At 41.9% G+C, this 23,625-nt stretch overlaps 2 protein-coding genes across 2 annotated transcripts in view; both read left to right on the top strand.

The window, feature by feature from the left end:
- Positions 1-10,144, top strand: part of si:dkey-37g12.1 (atrial natriuretic peptide receptor 1) — a 29,391-nt gene extending 19,247 nt beyond the window's left edge. Inside the window, exons 21-26 of the mRNA XM_042311774.1 lie at positions 142-265; positions 7,580-7,648; positions 8,207-8,381; positions 8,626-8,724; positions 9,238-9,329; positions 10,008-10,144. Of these exons, the coding sequence (XP_042167708.1) occupies positions 142-265; positions 7,580-7,648; positions 8,207-8,381; positions 8,626-8,724; positions 9,238-9,329; positions 10,008-10,055 (607 nt within the window). The 3' untranslated portion in view covers positions 10,056-10,144. The remainder of the gene's footprint in view (positions 1-141; positions 266-7,579; positions 7,649-8,206; positions 8,382-8,625; positions 8,725-9,237; positions 9,330-10,007) is intronic.
- A 10,782-nt stretch (positions 10,145-20,926) lies between these two features.
- Positions 20,927-23,358, top strand: LOC112231716 (trace amine-associated receptor 3-like). The gene has a single exon (XM_024398442.2). The coding sequence runs from the start codon at positions 21,642-21,644 to the stop codon at positions 22,842-22,844; it is 1,203 nt and encodes a 400-aa protein (XP_024254210.1). The 5' UTR covers positions 20,927-21,641; the 3' UTR covers positions 22,845-23,358.
- The last annotated feature ends 267 nt before the right edge of the window (positions 23,359-23,625 follow it).

Below are 23,625 nucleotides of genomic sequence, written 5' to 3'. Positions count from 1 at the left end.
GATCTTGTGTATATGAAACACCAGAGTATCATTGTCCACTTTTAGAAGCAGTGCGAAGTTCATGCGATCCCTCCATGTATGTGTGCGAGTGCTTCTGTCTGTCTGTGTGTGTCTGTTTAGATTTGGTTTCTGTATTTATAGATCGGTGGCTGTCCAGCTGATTGCTGGGAAGACGGTGCGGGCGGAAACCTACGACTCTGTCACCATCTATTTCAGTGACATCGAAGGATTCACCGCCATGTCGGCCAGTCTCACGCCAATGCAGGTAGTCAGATGACCTTGAACTTCCTGTCTCCGCACACTGAAAGGGGAACTAGATTTCAAGGGTGCATGTGTCTAAAATGGGGTTATAGGGCTCTGGTCAATGTACTGCACTTTATAGGGCAGTGTTATTCAAACTATTCAAACAGCGGAGACCTGGGGACTCAGATCTCATTATACAACCTTAAAATCGATCAATTTAGATTTTTACATCAACAAATCACCTTCAGTTCAATGCATTCTCAAACATTTTTGTATATTGCCCCATACAATAACATGTACTCTTGTTTTTTTTTCTCCCTAAATTATATTATTTTATTTGGCGACCGCACTGCAGTTCCCCCGCGACCCCATGAGGGGACCCCGACTTTGAATATATAGGGAATAAGGTGCCATTTGGGACACAGACTTTAATTATTTAATATAGAAAGATGAGAAGAGCTACAATGCCTTCAGAAAGTATTCACACCCCTTGACCTTTTCCATATTTTGTTGTTACAACCTGAATTTAAAATGGATTTCATTGAGATTTTGTGTCACTAATCCACACACGGTACCCCATCGTTACTAAGTAGAATTATGTTTTTAGAAATGTTTACAAATATTTTAAAAATTAAAAGCTGAAATGTCTTAAGTGTCAGTAAGTGTTCAACCCAAAGTCCAAGTACTCAAAAGTGGAGCTGCAGTTTTTGTGGTAGGCGTGTGTCTTTCGCATTGGAAAGAGGTCTGGGAGGGAGCACTTGTACTGAAACGGACATCAGAACACAACTTAAGAAATTATACATTAATTTGCATTAAATAATACATTAAAAACACATGCATAATGCATTTATAGCACATCGTAAGCCATTCATAACATTAAAATGAATTCGTAACACATTTATAAGACATCAAAAGACATTCGTAACACATCATAGACATTGCAGAAACGCTGTTCTCTTTTATTTGAACAGCAGCTGAAACAGGATACATCCTTTCGCACATTAAGCTGGTTTTTCTGTAGCTTTCTGCATGAAAGATTAGTACCCTTTTCACACTATTGACCGACCCGAATGGTACTGTGCTGGCTGGGACATTTTCTTTTCACAATGTCCTTTCCTACACAGTTCCGAATCCAGTATCTATGCTTAGCACTTCTCAGTAGTGTGTGTATAGGTGCACATACTGTGCATCTCAAACATCCCATCTATTGCCATACTTTTGACCAGAACCCTATGGACACTCCTCAGAAGTAGTACACTAAACAGAGAATCCGGTGCCATTTGGAACGCAGACATTGGCTGTAGTTAAACGATACTGTAGCATACTATGGTAAAAGGGATACAGACAGACAGTGTATTGATATTTTCCCTGGGGGCTCGTGCTATTACTGGGTCAGTCACTTGTAACCTAAGGTGTCAGACTCAAACAAAGAGTGGAACTGACGCATAGACGCCTGATATTTCTGGATGTAACACACACAGCTGCATCTCAGCGGAAAATGTTTGTCACCTCCATGTATATTTCTGTGTGTATGTGCATTAGCGGTGCTTAGGTCAAATCTATGGGGATGCCAAGCCAGTAAAAAAAGCCATATTACAACCTATGTTGTGGTGTTTGTGCCGTTTGCTCTATAACCCATTAGTTCATATGCCACCGTGATATACAATAAGGCCGTGACAACAAAAGAAAAAGAGGAACAGAACAGTCAACCATCTGTCCGGTGAAGTCCCCAACAACCCAGCAGTCAGGGTCCGACAGTTTACTCCGTATTCAGACCCAGTGACTTTTTCCATTTTGTTTGTGACATATTCTAAAATGGATTTAAAAATATATAGGAGGAACAGGAAATCAAAGTCCACTTAGGAAGCAGCACTGATTGACAATACATTTCCAGAAAAAGCCCTGCAAAATGACCTCCAGCAGGCTAATGTTTTGGTCACTTTTGAATGTGCATGTGTCTGCTCAAACGCTGGCTCATAAACAGACTCCATGAGGGTGGTGTCTGTCAGCGTAGTGCCAGAGCATGGAGGCGCTACCAGGAGACAGGCCACATGTGGGGGGTTGTGCAACAACCCAGCCCAGCACCGTGCAGGACGCCCTGTAAAATTTGGCATTTGCCAGAGAACACCAAGGTGGGAAATTGCTTACAGCCCAGCCACTGGCGCCCTGTGCTCTTCACAGATGAAAGCAGGTTCACACTGAGCACTTGTGACAGACGTGACAGAGTCTGGAGATGCCGTGGAGAACGTTCTGCTGCCTGCAACATCCTCCAGCATGACCGGGTTGGCAGTGAGTCAGTCATGGTGTGGGGTGGCATTTCTTTGGGGGGACGCACAGCCCTCCATGTGCTCGACAGAGGTAGCCCGACTGCCATTAGGTACCGAGATGAGATCCTCAGACCCCTTGTGAGACCATATGCTGGTGCGGTTGGCCCTGGGTTCCTCCTAATGCAAGACAATGCTAGACCTCATGTGGCTGGAGTGTGTCACCAGTTCCTGCAAGAGGAAGGCATTGATGCTATGGACTGGCCCGCCCGTTCCCCAGACCTGAATCCAATTGAGCACATTTGGGACATCATGTCTCACTCCATCCACCAACGCCACGTTGCACCACAGACTGTCCAGGAGTTGGCGGATGCTTTAGTCCAGGTCTGGGTGGAGATCCCTCAGGAGACCATCTGCTACCTCATCAGGAGCATGCCCAGGCGTTGTAGGGAGGTCATACAGGCACATGGAGGCCACACACACTACTGAGCCTCATTTTGACTTGTTTTAAGGACATTACATCAAAGTTGGATCAGCCTGTAGTGTGGTTTTCCACTTTAATTTTGAGTGTGACTCCAAATCCAGACCTCCATGGGTTGATACATTTGATTTCCATTGATCATTTTTGTGTGATTTTGTTGTCCGCACATTCAACTATGTAAAGAAAAAAGTATTTAATAAGAATATTTCATTCATTCAGATCTAGGATGTGTTATTTTAGTGTTCCCTTTATTTTTTTGAGCAGTGTATAATTCAGCAATCTACACACCATACCCCATAATGACAAATCAAAAACATTTAAAAAAAAAAACGTTTTTGCAAATTTAGGATTTAAAAAAAAAAACAGAAATACATTATTTACATAAATATTAAGACCCTTTGCTATGCAGCTCGAGATTGAGCTCAGGTGCTACCTGTTTCCATCGATCATCCTTGAGATGTTCCTACAAGTTGATTGGAGTCCACCTGTGTTAAATTCAATTGATTAGACATGATTTGGAAAGGAGCACAACTGTCTACAAAAGGTACCAGAGTTGACAGTGCATATCACAGCAAAAACCAAGCCATGAAGTCGAAGGAATTGTCCGTAGAGCTCTGAGACGAGTAGCGAGACAGGAGCTTTCCTATGAACAATCGAGGAAGAGGGCTTTGGTCAGGGAGGTGACCAAGAACCCAATGGTCACTCTGACAGAGCTCCAGAGTTCTTCTGTGGAGATGGGAAAACCTTCCAGAAGGACAACCATTTCTGCACCACTTCACCAATCAGGCCTTTATGGTAGAGTGGCCAGACGGAAGCCACTCCTCAGTAAAAGGCACCTGACAGCCCACTTGGAGTTTGCCAAAAGGCACCTAAAAACATGATGTTCTGGTCTGATGAAACCAAGATTGAACTCTTTGGCCTGAATGCCAAGTATCACGTCTGGAGGAAACCTGGCACCATTACTACAGTGAAGCATGGTGGTGGCAGCATCAGCAAAGTACAGAGAGATCATTGATAAAAACCTGCTCCAGAGTGCTCAGGACCTCAGACTGGGTCGAAGGTTCACCTTCCAACAGGAAAACGACCCTAATCACACAGCCAAGACAACGCAGGCTGTGGCTTAGGGACAAGACTCTGAATGTCCTTGAGTGGCCCAGCCAGAGCCCAGACTTGAACCTGATCGAACATCTCTAGAGAGACCGGGAAATAGCTGTGCAGGAACTCTCCCAATCCAACCTGACAGAGCTTGAGAGGATCCACAGAGAAGAATGGGAGAAACTCCACAAATACAGATGTGCCAAGCTTGTAGCCACATACCCAAGAAGACTCGAGGCTATAGTCGCTGCCAAAGGTGCTTCAAAGTACTGAGGAAAGAGTTTGAATGATAAATTAGCAAACATTTCTAAAAACCTGTGTTTGCTTTGTCATAATGGGGTGTTCTGTGTAGATTGATGAGGGAAAAAAACTATTCAATCTATTTTAGAACAAGGCTGTAACGTAACAAAGTGTGGAAAAGTCTAGGGGTCTGAATACTTTCTGAAAGGCTACTGTAACTACTGGAGTTACTGTAAGTCATCACAAAGACAACAGGAGCACTGCCTCTGCTATTCCAGCACTATTTACACTTAAACATTTAAATATCATCAAATCAACAAGGCTGTATATGCTCAGTTTAATACATTGAAAGAAAACTTAATGATTCCAAAAACAATTTAGTCCATTCAGTGTTGCTAAATATCACTTGGCTGTCCATGGTACTGATTTGTCTGTGTGTGTGTGTGTGTGTGTGTGTGTGTGTGCACGCAAGTAAAACCATTTTTTTTGACTCACCTACTTGTAGACTAGTTGAACGCCAATGCCATCCTCCTTTCTTTAGTGTTGGCAAAACGGTCTATGGTTCTGTCATACAGTATGATTTTACTTTTAGTTTTCATAGGCTACCTAGCTAAAATGCCTGCTAGCCTAACTTACTCGCGTGGGCAGCAATCAACCAGCTAAGTTAACTAGCTAGTTAACGTTAGCCTACTAGGCAGTCTGCTTGAACTAATAACACACAAACAATTATGCTTTTTTTAACTTTATTGAACACACCGTGTAAACATTCACAGTGCAGTGTGGAAAAAATATGTGAACCCTTGGATTTAATAACTGGTTTAATAACCGCTCTCTTGAGGTCATGCCACAGCATCTCAATTGGGTTGAGGTCAGGAATCTGACTGGGCCACTCCAGAATGCGTATTTTCTTCTGTTGAAGCCATTTTGTTGTTGATTTACTTCTGTGTTTTGGGACATTGTCCTGTTGCATCACACAACTTCTGTTGAGCTTCAGTTGGCGGACAGATAGCCTAACATCCTTCTGCAAAATGTCTTGATAAACTTGGGAATTCATTTTTCCGTCGATGATAGCAAGCTGTCCAGGCCCTGAGGCAGCAAAGCAGCCCCAAACCATGATGCTCCCTCCACCATACTTTACAGTTGGGATGATGTTTTGATGTTGGTGTGCTGTGCCTTTTTTTCTTCACAGAGTGTTGTGTGTTCCTTCTAAACAACTCAACTGTAGTTTTATCTGTCCACAGAATATTTTTCCAGTAGCACTGTGGAACATCCAGGTGCACTTTTGCAAACTTCAGACGTGCAGCAATATTTTTTATGGACAGCGGTGGCTTCTTCCGTCGTGTCCTCCCATGAACACCATTATTTTTTAGTGTTTTACGTATCGTGGACTCATCAACAGAGATGTTAGCATGTTCCAGAGATTTCTGTAAGTCTTTAGCTGACACTCTAGGAGCATTCTGCGCTGTGCTCTTGCAGTCATCTTTGCAGGATGGCCACTCCTAGGGAGAGTAGCAACAGTGCTGAACTTTCTCCATTTATAGACAATTTGTCTTACCGTGGACTGATGAACATCAAGGCTTTTAATGATACTTTTGTAACCCTTTCCAGCTTTATGTAAGTCAACAATTCTTAATCTTAGGTCTTCTAAGATCTCTTTTGTTCGAGACATGGTTCACATCAGGCAATGATTCTTGTGAATAGCAAACTCAAATTTTGAGAATTTTTTATAGAGCAAGGCAGCTCTAACCAACATCTCCAATCTCGTCTCATTGATTAGACTCCAGGTTAGCTGACTCCTGACTCCAATTAGCTTTTGGAGAAGTCCTTAACCTAGGTTTTCATATACTTTTTCCAACCTACACTGTGAATGTTTATATTATCTATTAAATATAGGCAAGAAAAATACAATAATTTGTGTGTTATTAGTTTAAGCACACTATGTTTGTCTTTTGTTGTGACTTAGATGAAGATCAGATCAAATTTGATGACCAATGTATGCAGAAATACAGGTAATTCCTAAGGGTTCACATACTTTTTCTTGCCACTGTACATATGTAACTTCAAATTCTCAGGCCAGTGGCACAATATATGAATTTATGGTTAGATCAGAATCTCTGTCATAATCATTGGCCTGGACAGAGAATGAAGTCAAAACCACAAGGCCAAATCCACATCTCCATCCATGGCTTAGGAATAGGCCGATTTAGCAAGCTATAGCTAATGCAGGACATCAACACAAGCAGACCAGAAACAGACAAGTTTTTTTGACCATTACGATGTTTTGCTTTGGATGTGATTTGATTGGTGTGAAGCCAAATCCAAACTGACCTCTCTTGGGGGCGATTTGCTGCGTGTTACGATCAACTAGGAGTGGTGGGTGGAATCAGGCGCAGAGAGCAGGGTTCAGTCGTTTGTCAAATTTATTCACCAGCGCAACAAAACGGTCACGCCAACACACACAGGGCGTATATAAGTTGCCAGTCCAAACAACAGGACAAAAATAGTCCGGAGAATAAAGACACGAATAAATCACACCATCAAACACAGAGTAACAAAAAACAAGCCCGCACAAATACCCAGCGGGCCTAGTGCCCTTAAATACCCTACAAACAAACCCTAATACAAAACAGGTGTACCCAATTACCCAATAACCAAAACAAACGGAAAGGGAATCGATGGCAGCTAATAGGCCGGCGACGACGACCGCCGAGCCCCGCCCGAACAGGAAGAGGCACCATCTTCGGCGAGGTTCGTGACACTGCGCCAGGACAACCCACAGTTGAGCTCAGCTCAATGCTGATTGGCTAATTATTTTATAGATTTTTTTTTTTTTCTCAAGGGAGGCCAAAAGTAAAATGATGAACACACAGAGAGATGAAAGAGAAATTATTATTAATACATTTTTATTGATCAAATATTTGAGGAAGCTTGGCTTCCCTTGGCAACCATGAATACACACCGCTGTGTGTGTGTGTGTGTGTGTGCATATATAGGATCTTAATTTGATTACCATGTTGCAGAAGAACTACCCTAACTTGTAGTGTGTTTGAGGTTTAAAAAGGCTACTGAAGTTTGTAATCAACCCCCACAAAAATGTCTATTAATTATAATCTGCATAATAATTCATATTTTTGGTTGCTGCGGGATTATTATCCTGCTGTAGTGAACTGGCTCAAATTAAGATCTTACATCTGTGTTCATGCATGTGGGATGAGACTGAAAAATTCCTCAATGCTGAAAGTTTCTTTCCCTTTAGGTGGTGAACGTGCTGAATGACCTGTACACGTACTTTGACAATATCATCGACCACCACGATGTTTACAAGGTAGACCAACAATCCACAGATGTAGGATCTTAATTTGATCACTATTTTGTTGCTGAGAATGTTCCAGCAAAGCAGGAAATGCAAACTTGTAGTGTATTTGAGTTTTAAAAGGGCTTCTAAAGTTTGTATTTCCACTTTGAAATTTCAGACTTGATTTCCCCTAATGAAAAATGTATCAACCCCTACAAAAATGTCCATGAATTATAATCCGCATGTTAATTCACATTTGCTGAAATTAAGATCCTACATCTATATTGCTTGTTTAATGGTTTCCATGTGTTTGATGCCATTCCATAGCTCCGTTCCGGCCATTATTGGGAGCCGTTCTCCCCTCAGCAGCCTCCTGTGCTGTATAGATTGTACATGTACTGTTCAATGTGTGTAATGTTGTATGCATGTAATATGTCTGTTTTTACCCTTTTTACCCTGTAGGCCAGAGCGCTGAAGTCTAATTGTCATTTTGTGACAATAAAATGATCTTTTCTCCTTGATCTGAGTGGGATCGACATGGACTACTGTCCCATCAAAATGGATGACCTTTACCATCCTCTTTTTCAGGTGGAGACCATTGGCGACGCGTACATGGTGGTATCTGGCCTGCCCATTAGAAACGGGGACGACCATGCGAAGGAGATCGCCCGCATGTCTCTGGCAGTGGTGCGGGGCATGAGACAGTACAACAGTCCACACGTGCCCCAGCAGCAGCTCAAAGTCCGCATTGGACTCCACTCAGGTACAAAGCACATCCTAAACTAAGATAAACTGTAGTCTTAAGGATGAGAAACACCCTAACGTACGTCGGCCATCCGTAGTAGATCATCTGCTGGGTTTTTGATGAAGTGTGGCGATTCATCATGTAGAATCGTTGGGAAATGAACAGGAAATGTTGTTTTGTGGTCAGAGGCGATAGGACAGCCAACCGCTTCGAACTGTTCGCCAGCACACCCTGTTTTGGCCTTTAAAAATCTGTCTCTCAGGTCCATGTGTGGCCGGTGTAGTGGGACTGAAGATGCCCCGGTTCTGTTTGTTCGGAGACACAGTTAACACTGCCTCGCGGATGGAGTCGCACGGCTCACGTAAGCTCACATCACGACTTTCTATACTATCAAAAAATGTCTCCCTTCATTCAAAATGTCTACAAGAAAAATATGCAAATCACATACAAAATAAAGGCTTTTAGGAGTTAAAGCTGGAGTGCCTTCACTGCCTCGATTGAAATATATATATTTTATTGCCAAAAAAAGGAATATAATTTTTATTTTATAGCCTTTCATCCAAAGTGCACCCTTCCTAATACTCTGATAATGAACCCTGTATGCTACAGTAAGAAGCACTCCTACTACCACCAACCATTCTCTTCAGTATTCATTATGTCTCTGCTGTTCTCAAAGGTTCTTGAAACCACTGCATTCCGAATTGGTGCTTTTGCCAAAATCAAAACCTAACATTCCGTGTAGAGGGTCGGCACTCCAAAAAGAGAGTGGTTATTTGATGATATTTATTCATTTCAAAGGCGACAAGAGTAAAACAAACATTTTGGCTGTAAGGTCATCGTCAGTGTTTGTGAAAGTGTTTATTGTCCTCTTCAGCATTGAAGATCCATGTGAGCAGCTCCACTAAAGCTCTCCTGGACACATTTAGGACGTTCCGCTGTGAGCTGAGAGGAGACATCCACATGAAGGTACAGGAGCTCTTTACACACATAAATATCATAGAGGGACACTCTTCACTTACACACCCACAACATCCTGCACTTAGGCCTACCTCTAAACCACCATCTCTGACATCAGCTAAATGAAATCATGGTTTCAAAAAGAATGGGTTGTCTTTTTAGGTTGTGACTTGTGAGCATAAAGACACATTTCCTGTGAGTTAATGGACATTAAAGTACATCTTATCGTACCTTATCTTATATCATTAGTGATATAACCAGGGTTCGTGTCCAAGTGAGGGGAGATGATTCTAAAAACCTGATACAAATATGTTTCCCCTATAGCTTGGTGAGATGGCTTTAGGTATATGCACTGGTTCAGGCTAACAAAGCATATACAAGTAGACCAATTCCGCTAGGACTTTGCAGATCATTCTGTAGATGGAGAAGAAGATAAATCCAAATTAAACAAATTGGTTACTGCTTTTTGTATGACCCCTATCTCCTCTCATTTGTATATATTAAGGAGGATACACAAAAGCATACAAAGCATGCAACATGTTTGTAAAGTAGCGGCCATTTTAGTTGATTGGCCACAGCTGGGGCATGGGATAAAAATAATTTTGGCTGCTTTTGACAGCTTTTTACATTGAAGGCAATTTCTAAGTTTGTCCACTAAAAATGTTCCCTCTCTTTGATTTATTGCAGGGGAAGGGGCTTGTGAGGACATTCTGGCTTTTGGGAGAAGACCAATGAAAATGTTATGTTTTCAGTAATTTGATTTGGTCCGTCTCTCAGGAGTAAAAATCAAATCTTAAAAATAAAAATAAATCTGATATACAGTTGATGCGGAAGTTTACGTACACTTAGGTTGGAGTCATTAAAACTCTTTATTCAACCACTCCACATATTTCTTGTAAACAAACTGTAGTTTTGGCAAGTCGGTTGGGACATCTACTTTGTGCATGACACAAGTCATTTTTCCAACAAATGTTCACAAACAGATTATTTCACTTATAATTCACTGTATCACAATTTCAGTGGGTCAGAAGTTCACATACACTAAGTTGACTGCCTTTAAACAGCTTGTAAAATTCCAGAAAATGATGTCATGGCTTTAGAAGCTTCTGATAGGCCAATTTGAGTCAATTGGAGGTGTACCTGTGGATGTATTTCAAGGCCTACCTTCAAACTCAGTGCCTCTGCTTGACATCATGGGAAAATCAAAGAAATCAGCCAAGACCTCAGAAAACAATTGTAGACCTCCACAAGTCTGGTTCATCCTTGGGAGCAATTTCCAAACGCCTGAAGGTACCACATTCATCTGTACAAACAATAGTACGCAATTATAAACACCATGGGTCCAAGCAGCCATCATACCGCTCAGGAAGGAGATGCGTTCTGCCTCCTAGATATGAACGTACTTTGGTGTGAAAAGTGCAAGTCAATCCCAGAACAACAGAAAAGGACCTTGTGAAGATGCTGGAGGAAACAGGTACAAAAGTATCTATTTCCACAGTAATACAAGTCCTATATCGACATAACCTGAAAAGCCGCTCAGCAACGAAGAAACCACTGCTCCAAAACAACCATAAAAAAGCCAGACTACGGTTTGCAACTGCACATGGGGACAAAGATTGCACTTTTTGGAGAAATGTCCTCTGGTCTGATGAAACTAAATTAGAACTGTTTGGCCATAATGAGCATCATCATGTTTGGAGAAAAAAGAGGGAGGCTTGCAAGCCGAAGAACACAATCCCTACCGTGAATCACGGGGGTGGCAGCATCATGTTTTGGGGGTGCTTTGCTGCAGGAGGGACTGGTGCACTTCACAAAATAGATGGCATAATGACGAAGGACAATTATGTGGATATATTGAAGCAACATTTCCAGACATCAGTCAGGAAGTTAAAGGTTGGTCGCAAATGGGTCTTCCAAATGGACAATGACCCCAAGCATACTTCCAAAGTTGTGGCAAAATGCCTTAAGGACAACAAAGTCAAGGTATTGGAGTGGCCATCACAAAGCCCTGACCTCAATCCTATAGAAAATATGTGGGTAGAACTGAGAAAGCGTGTGTGAGCAAGGAGGCCTACAAACCTGACTCAGTTACACCAGCTCTGTCAGGAGTAATGGGCCAAAATTCACCCAACTTATTGTGGGAAGCTTGTGGAAGGCTACCTGAAACATTTGACCCAAGTTAAGCAATTTAAAGGGAATGCTACCAAATACCAATTGAGTGTATGTAAACTTCTGATCCACTTGGGAATGTGATGAAAAAATGAAAAAAAATCTTATGTAATCACAAAAAAAATTAAAAATCACTATATATATATATATATATTGTTTCACAAATGATTGATGTGTGAGACTCTAGTAGAGTGGAACATATCTGTCATGTTATGTGATCCACTACATTTCTCACAACATTTCTTTGTTAAGAACCAATTTGGATAGATTACGCAACTAATGAAGCTCTTTTATTGAGCAGTGATAATGGTAATTTCACTCTGTACCAGAGAGATAAGCTAGTTCAGCTTAGTTCACTTCCTAAATGGGTGCAGCCTGTGTCAGCACATTTTAATGGAAAACATTGTTTATCATTGTTTTGACTCAGTGGCAGATCGTTTAAGGAGAGATCAATCGTTAGGACTAAATTAGACTTGACAATAACAGGCCATTCAGGCCATTGACCGAAAGCACACACACAGACACACACACGTACACTCACTCCCCTACTCTTCTATCAAGTGCCTACCTAGGACCAGCTTGATTATTAGGGCCACCGCTAAAAGCTCTGGAGAGTGCAGTCTCTTAATTATCGCCTTGAAATGGCTTTGAAGATTGGATCTTAATGTTGCTTCAAATTACAGTTGTTGAAATGAACTTCTTTTGATGCAACATTCTTCTCTCTTGGCCTTCGCTGCTGGTTTCTATGCGGCAAAACAAAATAAAGGACTTTGGTCCTGTCCCATGTTATTTTGGTTTCTGTCAACGGGGTTTCATCTGACCATGCATCACCTTTCAAGTCTCGTGATTTCCCAGGAAACGAGTAACTGACAACAAAATGAATCAATTCATTAAAGAAGATCAAGGAGAAATTTAAACTGATCAGCCAGGAGGTTTTGAGCTTGCCAATAGTTAGAGAGTGCATACAGGGAAAACAACAATTAGAAATGGCATGCACTGTTCAGTTGTACACTAGATTTGGCTTGCGTTTTGGATAGCAGCCGGATGCTACATTGAATACTATGGCAAGTTAAGATCATGAAAGCTACTATGTGACGTCCATAGACCATTTCTAAAGGGAAAATGACTCGTAAACTTTTACTTCCTGGTCCTCCTTCCTGTGATTGCCTTCCCTGAAATGGGCCGCTTTCCAAATGGCACCCTATTACCTCAGCCTATAAATTGTAAGCACTATGTAAGGAATCAAAAGTAGTGCACTATACAGGGAATATAGTGCCGTTTGGAACACAGACATAGTCGTACTGATGCAACTAAACTCCTAAGTCAGCGTTTCCAAAACTCGGTCCTGGGTACCCCAAGGGGTGCACCTTTTAGTGAGGGAGGAGGGACAAAAGAGAGACAGATAAAGGTTAAAACCCTTACAAAAATGACGCATAACAGATGGCTTTAAAGGTTGCTCTGCATGCTTGAAGATTGTCCATTGAAAAGGTGATTCTAGTGTGTCATAGTTTAAGGTTCTTTTATTGATCTAAAATGCCAGGCTTTGTATTTCTTAAAGCACTACGTTCACCCTCAGTGTGACTATTTAAAGGTGGCCCACTTGGACAGTTTTCTTTCTTGTCTACTGTTACGGTCTAGTCTGGTCAGGTCTCAAACCTTTATTAAGCAGTTCCCAAAAATATTTTTGATAAATGTTTTATTTAACATGAACCTTTAGTAAACTTTTACCCCCCCTTTAATGTGTGTTTTTTGATGTGTGTTCTTCAGAATATATACAGTATGTTAATAGGGAACATTATTGCACCAGCTATTGTTGTTTAGAGACGAGGACCAGTCTTCTGCTATCCTTGATTTAATACAGGTTTTTAGTCTGTGGAGTTGACATTTCATACGCATTAGGTGTCGGGTGGTACAGTACATCTAGTGCTTCCGAAATGGCACATTATTCCCTAGATATCCATAGGGCTCTGGTCAAAACTGGTGCACCATGTAGTGAATAGGGTGCCATTTGGGACATGTATATTGTTTCACAAATGATTGATAAAGAAAACTAATAAAACTATTAATAATAAGTACATGGCAGACCTTTAGCAGTTAAGAAATGTGTCACATTTTGTATGATTGGATATTATGGAAGTGTATCAAAGGAACGAAATAGCAGTGAAATAGGATATGAAAGTATAATTATGCACAGGGCTGAGATGGGTTTGACAAGCCTCACAAGACTCGTGTGAAGTCGGTGCAGCCGCTTCTGCCAACTTTTGTCTGTAGCGTCCGAGCGGTTTGGGCTACACGCTAATATGACCCCTCTGTCGGAGTCAGTCTGAGACGCTCACGAACATGATGGTGTTCTCCACAACCCTCACATGACTCGTCTGAAGGTTCCAATACCAGTCAAAAAAAATATGAAAGCATGTATGGAGATAGTTTAGTGCCTAAAATAATGAGATAAATGATCTTTATATTTCTCATATCTCTCAGATATATGACAGACACTCCAGAACAAACTTCATTTAGATTTTTGGGGGGAATTATCTGTTGTTCCATGTAGTTGTCGTGATGTGATTAATGTGACAATGGCTATTTTATCAAATCATTGAACTATGTTTAATTATTACATGATTCAATTAATAATGTAACAATTAACTCATTAGTAACTTGAGGCACCACCGAAAAAGTTTGTTTAATGTGTTACCGTTTCTCGAATTAACTCAAGAATATATCGATGCCATCCATACTTATTTCCCTCATTAAAATGCAAATCAATTTATAACATTTTAGACATGCATTTTTCTGGATTTTTTTGTGTTAATTCTGTCTCTCACTGTTCAAATAAACCTACCATTAAAATTATAGACGGATCATTTCTTTGTCAGTGGGCAAACGTACAAAATCAGCAGGGGATCAAATACTTTCCCCCCCTCACTGTACATGTGGAAGCTATGCTCATGAAAAATGAACATGAAATACCACTAATTCGAAAAGAAATGCAACACACATTTACTCTTGTATTCCTTTGTCATCTCTCTGTTGAAACCACTCGTCCGTCTATGGTGAGTAGTTCCATGTAAGTCTCTGGTTGTCCACCAGAGGTCACAATGTCCTCAGTTGTAGTATTTCATTACACTAGATCCTTCAAAGGTACACACGCGGTAAACAGCTGCAGACTGAAGGTTCCGATGTAGTCTTTATCTTCTTCACTCGAGAGTTTGAGTCTTACCATTTTCTGGTCTGGTAGTTTTAAACCATTTCAACGTATTCAGCTCACACTGCACATATACTGGTCTTGATGTTTGAAACAATTTTAACGTGTAGCCACCACTCCACGCTTTCTGGTCTAGTAGTTTTAAACCATTTCAACGTGTAGCCACCGCTCCATGCTTTCTGTTCTAATGAACATTTCATTAGCAGTCATTTTATGCACTCACCTTGAAAGGCGGTTCCATCACATTGTCACAATGCCTCACGTGGGCGTGGTCACTGACTGGGCAAAACAATTATGCTCTAGAAGGCTAAAATCACATTTAATGTTCACACAAATAGTTTCATATTTAATCACATAAGTTTTACAACATTTAGATGTAAATCAGATATCTGGGACGTATACAGTTGTAGAGTTACAGTTATTTAGTTATACCGTCGTAATGATATCACAAAACAAACTTTTGACAGGATTTATTGTTTGGAATGGTTGGTGGGGATACATATGTTTGGATTTGAAAACTAATGCTCCCATGTCCAATCTTTTGAGGTTTGAGATTTTGGCAATAGTCTCTCTCTACACACAAAGGATTTTTGACTTATCCATACTGCAGTGCAAGAGAGAGAGAAAGTTTACCACCGGTCGTGGAGCGAGAGTCATGACATAGTGAATCTGTTATTCAATGTGTTTCTATTGGCGAATAACAGAAATGCCAAATTACATTTTTCATCCAATAATTTTTTTATATATATATTTTTGATACCTTCATTCAAATTCAAATATCTAAATGATTCTTGGTATGACCGTCTTAAAACAATTCCATGTGTTAGTCTGGGTCACAGTGCCCTGGCCCTGCCCAGAGTTACAGTCAGAGACAATTAGACCTGGATTCAAATTGTACTTGTTTTCTTTCATGAGAGTTTGATTGAAAGTCCCTTCCCATCCTGCACTCTAGGCAGTTTCAATCAAATATTCAAAGTGTTTAGAAGAAAACAGATACTATTTGATCGCAGGTCTGGAGCGAGCCATCCGACTCCACTGTAAGCCATCAATCTCCTGTGGCAGACAACTGATAGTCCTTTAACATCAGAGGTACTTTTGGGGCAGTTTTTTGGGGATAAGGGTTGAGAGGATTTTGTAATTGGCCGTGAGTGTTTTTTCTGGGACTCACAGAAACAATTAGGTGCCATTGTTGTGAGAAAGGACCCATCTTGAGGGACACAAATAAACAATAGAGCATATAAGCCTTTTAGCCAAAGCAAGATAAGGTTACTTGATCATGATTTAATCCACCGACTCGCCTCTGTTACATCAGTTGCACATTGACAACATTAAAAAATATTCTGCCCCACCATAACCCTCATGCTGCCTCTTCCTATAATAGTATGCGTGATCATGTTCTCGATTAAACAGCCAGGCCAATTAAACCCCCTTGAGTGAGCATAACTAATCGCCCAAGAATCCAACCACGTCCTTCCTTTTCAAAAGCAACAGATGTGCCCGCCGACCGTCGCTCCTCTCTTCCTCACCTTTCCTATCCTCTCCGCTGCGGAGGGAAACACTCACATTACACATATGAATGACTGGTCTGAAAAAACACTAGTTGGGCAAGCGAACAAGGCCTTTTTATCCCTGCTTAATTAAAAAACTCCCAGCATGGTTAATTCATTCAAATACATCCGCCATGCTACACTTGAGACAGAAAGTGGTCCCCATCCCTGGCTGAGCTAGAGAACCCAGGTATGTAGAATAGGGGTGGGGAAATTGGCTCCACTTTAATGCATTACTGGGGAGATGAAAGAAGAGCGTGAGAGCCAGGGTGCGTACCAAAGGCACCCTATTCCCTAAATAATGCACTGCCTTTGACCCGGGCCGTAGTCAAAGGTAGTGCACTGTATAGATATTAGGGTGCTATTTGGAACACAGCCCTTGTCTAGTGGTTGGAGGACAGTAGGGATGGTAGGTACCTATCAGATGCTCAGGTAGTCACCCACTATGCACTTATGCTCATGTAACAGGGTGGTTTGGAACCACACTCAAGTGAAGGGTAACCTTGCCTGAGACCTGAAGACTTGCATTGGCTCCCAGAGTTAATGCCTTGGCTTTATCTCTGTGGCTAATATAGTCTTGTGGGTAGTAGTCTTGCACAGTATGTGAGTCGTTCCTATCCTCTGGTAGAATCAAGCTGATAGAGTCATGGATGTAGCAAAGGTGTCTTTAACAGAGGGATGAAAGTGAGAGACAAGTGTCAGTATTAGCATCACAATGCCCAACCCTGCCTTTCCCCGAGACCACCTCCCTTTTTGTTACCCATCCACCCTTTTGTGTATGATGACAGGGGACTGTCTTAGTTTACCTTGATTAGTGCCTTTCATTAGAGCGATACACACCTCCGCATCTCCTCATCCCTTCATCATGATGAGAGATGAGAGATAAGAAAGGAACCAGACTCGTTGTCCTGTGATGTGAAATGAGGACGGACGACCAACCGTCTCAATCACAGGTGAGTACAATCGTTCCTTAATGTGCTTTCACGCTTTTCCTGTTTTCTAAAAAAGGTGTTTGTGCCAGGCATTCTTTTGTAGATAAAAACATTTCAAATCAAGAGATGGATGAATTGGAATTCATCTCTCTATTGACTACAGATGGTATCTTGAATAATTTGACTCAATTATAAGTGCGGATGAAAATTAGCCGGCTGGTTAAATCCGGCAAATTCAAATAAATGTGGATGAATGTTCAAAGTTACAGTATACAGCTTTATTATACATTTGATAACAATATTACTAGCTCTTTAGTAAACAATTTTTCACATTGGTTAAACCATGTCACATTGGTTAGACATGTTGTGTTATGTGTGCTTTGCCATTGTCTTGCTTAGGTTCACTGTCTTTTTCTCACTGTGGCATAACATGCCGTTTTTGAGCAGTGACAATATTATTTTCTATATTGTAATTTTAGTCTAGTCCCAGTTTATATCAGTGTCAGTTTCCACATTTCCACAATTAAATACACAATCCACAGCCATACATGTAAATTGACCCCTGGTGAACATCTAGCATTTTTAATCTGGGATAAATCTGTCAGCACTGAATGTAATAAAACTCATATAACCGGCCAGGAGTCAAATTAGGATTCATTTGAATGAATAATTTGCAATTATTACTAAACTCACATGCTACCCTTCTGACAAAGATATCAAGTGATACTCTCAAAATGATAAATGATGGATTTACAGTAATGATAAATATACTGCTAGACAATTTGGAACAAACCCTCACTTCCAATAGAAAGTGAAGTGAAACTGCTTACTTTAGATAATGCCATAGGAGGGCTCGTACAAAAATAACATGACTCAAAAGTGCAATAGGCTAACTCCACTCCAAGGTCTTTTTCACAAGGCACAAAACAGAAGAAACTCGGCTGAAATGGGAAGATATGTCTTCTGTTGCACAATCTTTTGAAATGCTGCACCCTAATGAACAATCCCAACATACGATCCCTCAGCTTTTGAATGTGTGGATAGATTAAAAGGGATGAGAAGGAAACGATAAGTGTCAGTCCTTAGTAATGATTAGATAAGAGGTAGAAGCTAAACAAATAGAGGACATCCAAAATCGATTAGAGTGGGGAGCTATGTGCTGTCCACTCCAATGGATTTTAATGAGCTTCATGCTATTATGGGTTTTATATAGACTAACTGTGTTGCACTCCTCTGGTCATGGAAAGCAAATGTTTAATGTTGGTGGTTGTTAGCAACGTTGCATCAAATCCTCTCTGCAGTGATTCTCAAATGATGCAGATATATGGACACAACACTCGATAGACGGGAAGACCAGCCTGATCGCCACAGATAGACAGCGATTTTGGAGTCTGGAAAGGTCTTGAGAACATCGATATAGGCCTTCTTCGGCACTCAACTCGTGGTGTTCGGAGCCGAAGAACGGTGTCCCCCCAAAAAAAAAAGAAAGGTGACCAGTGTTCAATGACTCAGTTTCTGTTCTTAACCTGTAACCACACAAAATGAACGAGTCAAAAATAGATGTTCATCCATATTACATAGAAAGTATGAGATCCTGTCGAGGGAGACAGGCTCTCTCTCTCACACACACACGTTCTTCCAACCTCACAGAAAGACACGCACAAACACCCACACACATTCCCTGCTCCTGTGTTCTGATGTGTTCTGTCTGTCTGTGTCTGTTCACACGCCCCCTTCTTAGAAGACCAGAAGCAACAAGCAACCCTATGTGCACTGGGTAGAGTTATTATTTTAGCTTGTACTCATACTGTGTGTTGAAGGTGTTTGTGTGTGGGTTGGTGTGTGTGTGTGTGTGTGTGTGCACTGTGTGGAGTCTGTCTGTCTGTGAAGTTGGGAGAACATAACATATTTCTGTAATCACATCGACCGAGATCCATCGTGGCCCTTGATCCATTGAACCAATGTCCAAAACTCCCAAAAACCCATCATGCACTGGAAAGAGCCAACACATCGAGTTTAGTGGAGATTAAACTCTCTGTAAATGTGGAGTCTGGGACAATCCAAATCGAACTGCTTGTCCCATTAATTGTCCCACAGACATTGCCTGTCTGCATAGTAAATGGCACCCTATACTCTTTATAGTGGTGTGGGGCCCTAGTCAAATGTGTGCACTATATAGGGAATATGTTGACATTTGAGACGAGACATTCTGTGTCAGGCCGAGAACTTTGATTAGATTCTGTTTCATTGCAGAGCCGATATAAGTAGGTTATGTGGAGTTGCTTGTTTTTAAGGATAAATAAGGAAAGGTGAGAACTATCTGATAGAATCAGGTCAACTGTCATAAGATGAGAGGAATGGTGTTCCTTCCTGCTATTTGCTCTCTCGTAAAAGCGTGAATTCTGCCCATGAGAATGATGACAACGATGACGACTAAGATGACCAGAATATGAATGACAGTGTTGTTGATGATAATGATGGTAGTAGTGGCAAGAATATTCACAAGTATCGTGACTGTGATAAAGATGATGATGATGACGAAGGCCCTTGTTTTGACATGTCAGTGTGACTGACAGGAGCAGGGGATATTGCTTCACTCGGCCCCTTTCCCTTTCCCCTCATTACAGCACTTACAGTCCCTTTGGTGTTAATTAAAATGCTATTCTTACTGAACCAGAACTGTTTCTCTATGCTTCCTCTGCTTTAGTCTCCCAAACAATGAACACCTCCAGCTGCTGCTTTCCTACCGCAGTCACTCGATGAGTTGCGTACCAAACGCCCATCTGAGTAATATTACGTTCACTGTGCATGATAATGCCTAGCAGATTAGACATTATCACTGCAACAGGAGTATAGTGGACACATTAGAACAGTTTGTGGACAGATGCTATTCTAATATGGACACCATACTTTGACCACTAACAAGCTACTCTACCAACCTGCCAGATAGGAAATCCCCAGAACACCCTGCAAGCATCAGTTATGTTCAGGAGAGAAAGGAGTATACTGCTTTGTGCCATGGTTAAATGGGTCACCCAAAGGGTTCAGTTGAAAGGTGTAAAATGTTATGCCTGTCTATCTGTCACAGTGTGTGATTATGTTTCCTGCTGGACAGTTCCATTCCAACAGAACTGATGACAGCTGTATCCACAGGGGAATATTCTTGCAGGTTCCACTGGGGAAAAGGGAGCCCAGGGAAGGTCAAACAAAGTGCTTTCTTTTGCATTTGTCCTTGACAGTTTTCCAAAATGGCCGCCTCCGAGTCTCACATAGGCATCATCCCAGCAAACATGACCCCATTGGCCCCATGTGGGTAGATGAGCAAGGTGAACACGGGCTAGCACACACCAAGCCCACACCAGCCCAGCTCGAGCTAGCCCCCTGCAATCCAACACCAGCCCAACGGGCTAGCCCACACCAGCCCAACAGGGGCTAGCCCACACCAGCCCAACAGGGGCTAGCCCACACCAAGCCCAGCTAAAGGCGGGGACTCTTTAGAATATTTGGGGGGGTGGTTTGAACACAGTTCTTTTTGAGAGTGTCGTTCCAGTTTAAGTGTTCTGTTGTGTGACGGATACATTTTTAAAATTCTTGTACACTGCCCATGATGAAGTCATCTTACTTTAAAAAAACTTAAGTGCATATCATCATGGGCAGTTAGAGTGCAGGACTAGCAACCGAGAGGTTGCAAGTTCAAATCCCTGAGCTGACAAGGTACAAATCTGTCGTTTTGTCCTGAACAGGCAGTTAACCCACTGTTCCTAGGCCGTCATTGAAAATAAGACTTTGTTCTTAATTGACTTGCCTAGTTAAATAAGGTAGGTAGACTCAGCAAAATGACTTTGCCACAAGCAGCACTGCAGATATTGAGATGAGTGAGATTCAAGACTTCGCTCTCTGTGCGTGTATCTGTCCATGTGCATGGGCTCGCTCCATGCTGTTCATACCGTGGTAGCCATGGCACCAAAACAGAAGAGAAGTTGTGTCTCGCGCTTTGACGCTCTTAGTTGTTGCGGAAAATGACCCACTGAATTGATCCATTTAATTAAGTTGTATAAAAAAAAGAATGAATAATTCCTATTAAATAGCAAAGGCGCATTACATCATGCAAGTGTGAGCATATTTACTGGGATGTGTCTCGCTGTTTGATTGTTTCTAATAAGATTTGCCAACATCATTTATTTGTCATTTCCTTTGTGCTGAGAGAGAGAGAGAGAGAGAGAGAGAGAGAGAGAGAGAGAGAGAGAGAGAGAGCGTCTGTTTTTCCTCAGATAGATCACCAGGGAGATTGCCGTCCAGATAGGAACCCGAACCCGGCACCAGAACTATTAGCTTCTCCTGCCAGGCTAAAAACACACAATTTAAGGTTTAACTATCGATGAAGTGCCTCGGAGAGGGATGGATTAAGCAGAACCAACATAATTCTGGGTGGTTTGTTTGTGTTGATAAGATTGTTTGAGCATACGGAATGCTCACAGGGGCAGTATTTTCTGTTTTGTCTGACCATACTGCTAAATCATGCCAAAACGTTCACATCATGGATGTTGTGTGTATTTTGACAGAACAAGACCAAGCCATGGATAATACCAGTTTGGGATGGCCCGAGGATCTGGATGGTGATGCCAACCTTTCTTCTCTCCATGGCAACCTGAAGAACTTCTGCGCTACGTCGTCGAGGCACCAGGCATCCCGGGTAATCCTGTATGCCTTCTTTACGGCAGGCATCTTGTGCACGGTGGTGGGCAACTTCCTGGTGGTCTTGGCCATCGCTTACTACAAGCAGCTGCAGTCGCCCACCAACTCGTTCGTCATGTCCTTGGCGGTGGCCGACTGCCTGGTGGGGTTGGTGGTCATGCCCTACAGCATGGTGCGTACCGTGGAGGGCTGCTGGCTCTTCGGCGCCCTCTTCTGCCGGGTCCACTCCAGCCTGGACGTCATGCTGTGCACCGCATCCATCTTCCACCTCAGCTGCATTGCCTTCGACCGCTACTATGCCGTGTGTAACCCCTTGGTCTACCACCTGAAAATGTCCCAGGGCCGGGTAGCCTTCCTGATCGTGGTCTGTTGGGCCGTCCCGTTACTCATCTCCTTCGGTCCCATCATGCTGGGCCTCCACAAGGCTGGGGTGAACATGGTGCCCATGCCGCCCGAGGACGCCTGCGTCTTCCTGGTCAACCGCGTCTACGCCGTCATGGCCTCCCTGGTGGCCTTCTACCTGCCCATGGGTGTCATGCTGGCGGCCTACTGGAAGATCTACAAGGCGGCCAAGCGGCAGGCCATGCAGATCAGCGCCATGGAGAGCCAGTTTTCGGCCGGGGTGGGGAAGGACTCCAGCAAGAAGCAGAGGCACCGCAACGCCATGAGGAGGGAGAGGAAGGCAGCTAAGACCCTGGGGATCATCATGGGGGTCTTTCTACTCTTCTGGCTTCCCTTCTTCACCGTCAACATCGTGGATCCCTTCATCGACTACAGCACAGCGGTGGAGGTGTGGGAGTTTTTCCTGTGGCTGGGGTACGTTAACTCGTCGCTTAACCCGTTCTTGTATGGGTTCTTCAATAGATCCTTCCGTAGGGCGTTTATGATGATTATGGGATGTCGGATATGTCTGTCGAGCTCCTCACCGGGTATGGACTTATCAAAAGAGAGCAACGAACGCAAGGTCAACCAATAGGAGACTAGAATTGTAACACTCCACACCTGGACGTGGCATCGACCTATCACACGCCAAGAAAGAGGGCAACGGGACACACAGACAACCAATAGGAGATTGGAGACTTTTAAAATGCTTCAATACCGGCTAATTGCGTATAGGTAGAGGACAATTTAAGGGATGAAGTTGTTATTGTTATATTAGAGAGAATTAAGCCACTGACTGATGAAGGAATTGACATTTAAAACAATCTGTGCATTTCTGAGGGACAAAACTGAAATAAACACAAGATTGAACTGCAAAACACTCAAATGACAGGGTGCAAATAAACATTGTATTTTGGTAGCAGTTATACATAAAAAAAGAGATTAAGAAAAAACATTTAAGAAAGAAAGAAGTGAATACTCTTCAGCAAATGTTGTTCTAGTTTGTAAATAAATACAATGTCTGGCTCTTCTTTGGTATTTCTGAAAACCTCAGCAATCCAAAATATATTGTCATGTCTGCTTGTCTGAGTTGATTACTCGATGAAGTGTTTGGGTTTTTGATATTTTTCTTGTATTTCTATTAGTTTTTTTTTTTTTTTTTTTTTTTCAATTTAAAGTTTTATTAAGTTTTCTTGTTTTTTCAACCAACAAAACACATTCCACATTCACAGATGTGACAGGCTTTAAAAAAAAAAAAGGGTCAAAAAATAATAATACATTTGAAAAAATAATAAATAAAAATACAATTAAAATGAATGATAAAGTCAAATAAAAGCATTTATTTTTTTAATCTATTTATTTTCCTTGGTATATAT

This window comes from Oncorhynchus tshawytscha, linkage group LG34, assembly GCF_018296145.1.
Source record: "Oncorhynchus tshawytscha isolate Ot180627B linkage group LG34, Otsh_v2.0, whole genome shotgun sequence".
NCBI lineage: Eukaryota > Metazoa > Chordata > Actinopteri > Salmoniformes > Salmonidae > Oncorhynchus > Oncorhynchus tshawytscha.
Note: the sequence above shows the minus strand (reverse complement) of the source record. Positions and strands in the feature narration are given on the sequence as shown.

Coding starts and splice junctions, on each gene's coding strand:
- LOC112231716 (XM_024398442.2), top strand. CDS start 21,642: ATGCTCACAGGGGCAGTATTTTCTGTTTTGTCTGACCATACTGCTAAA.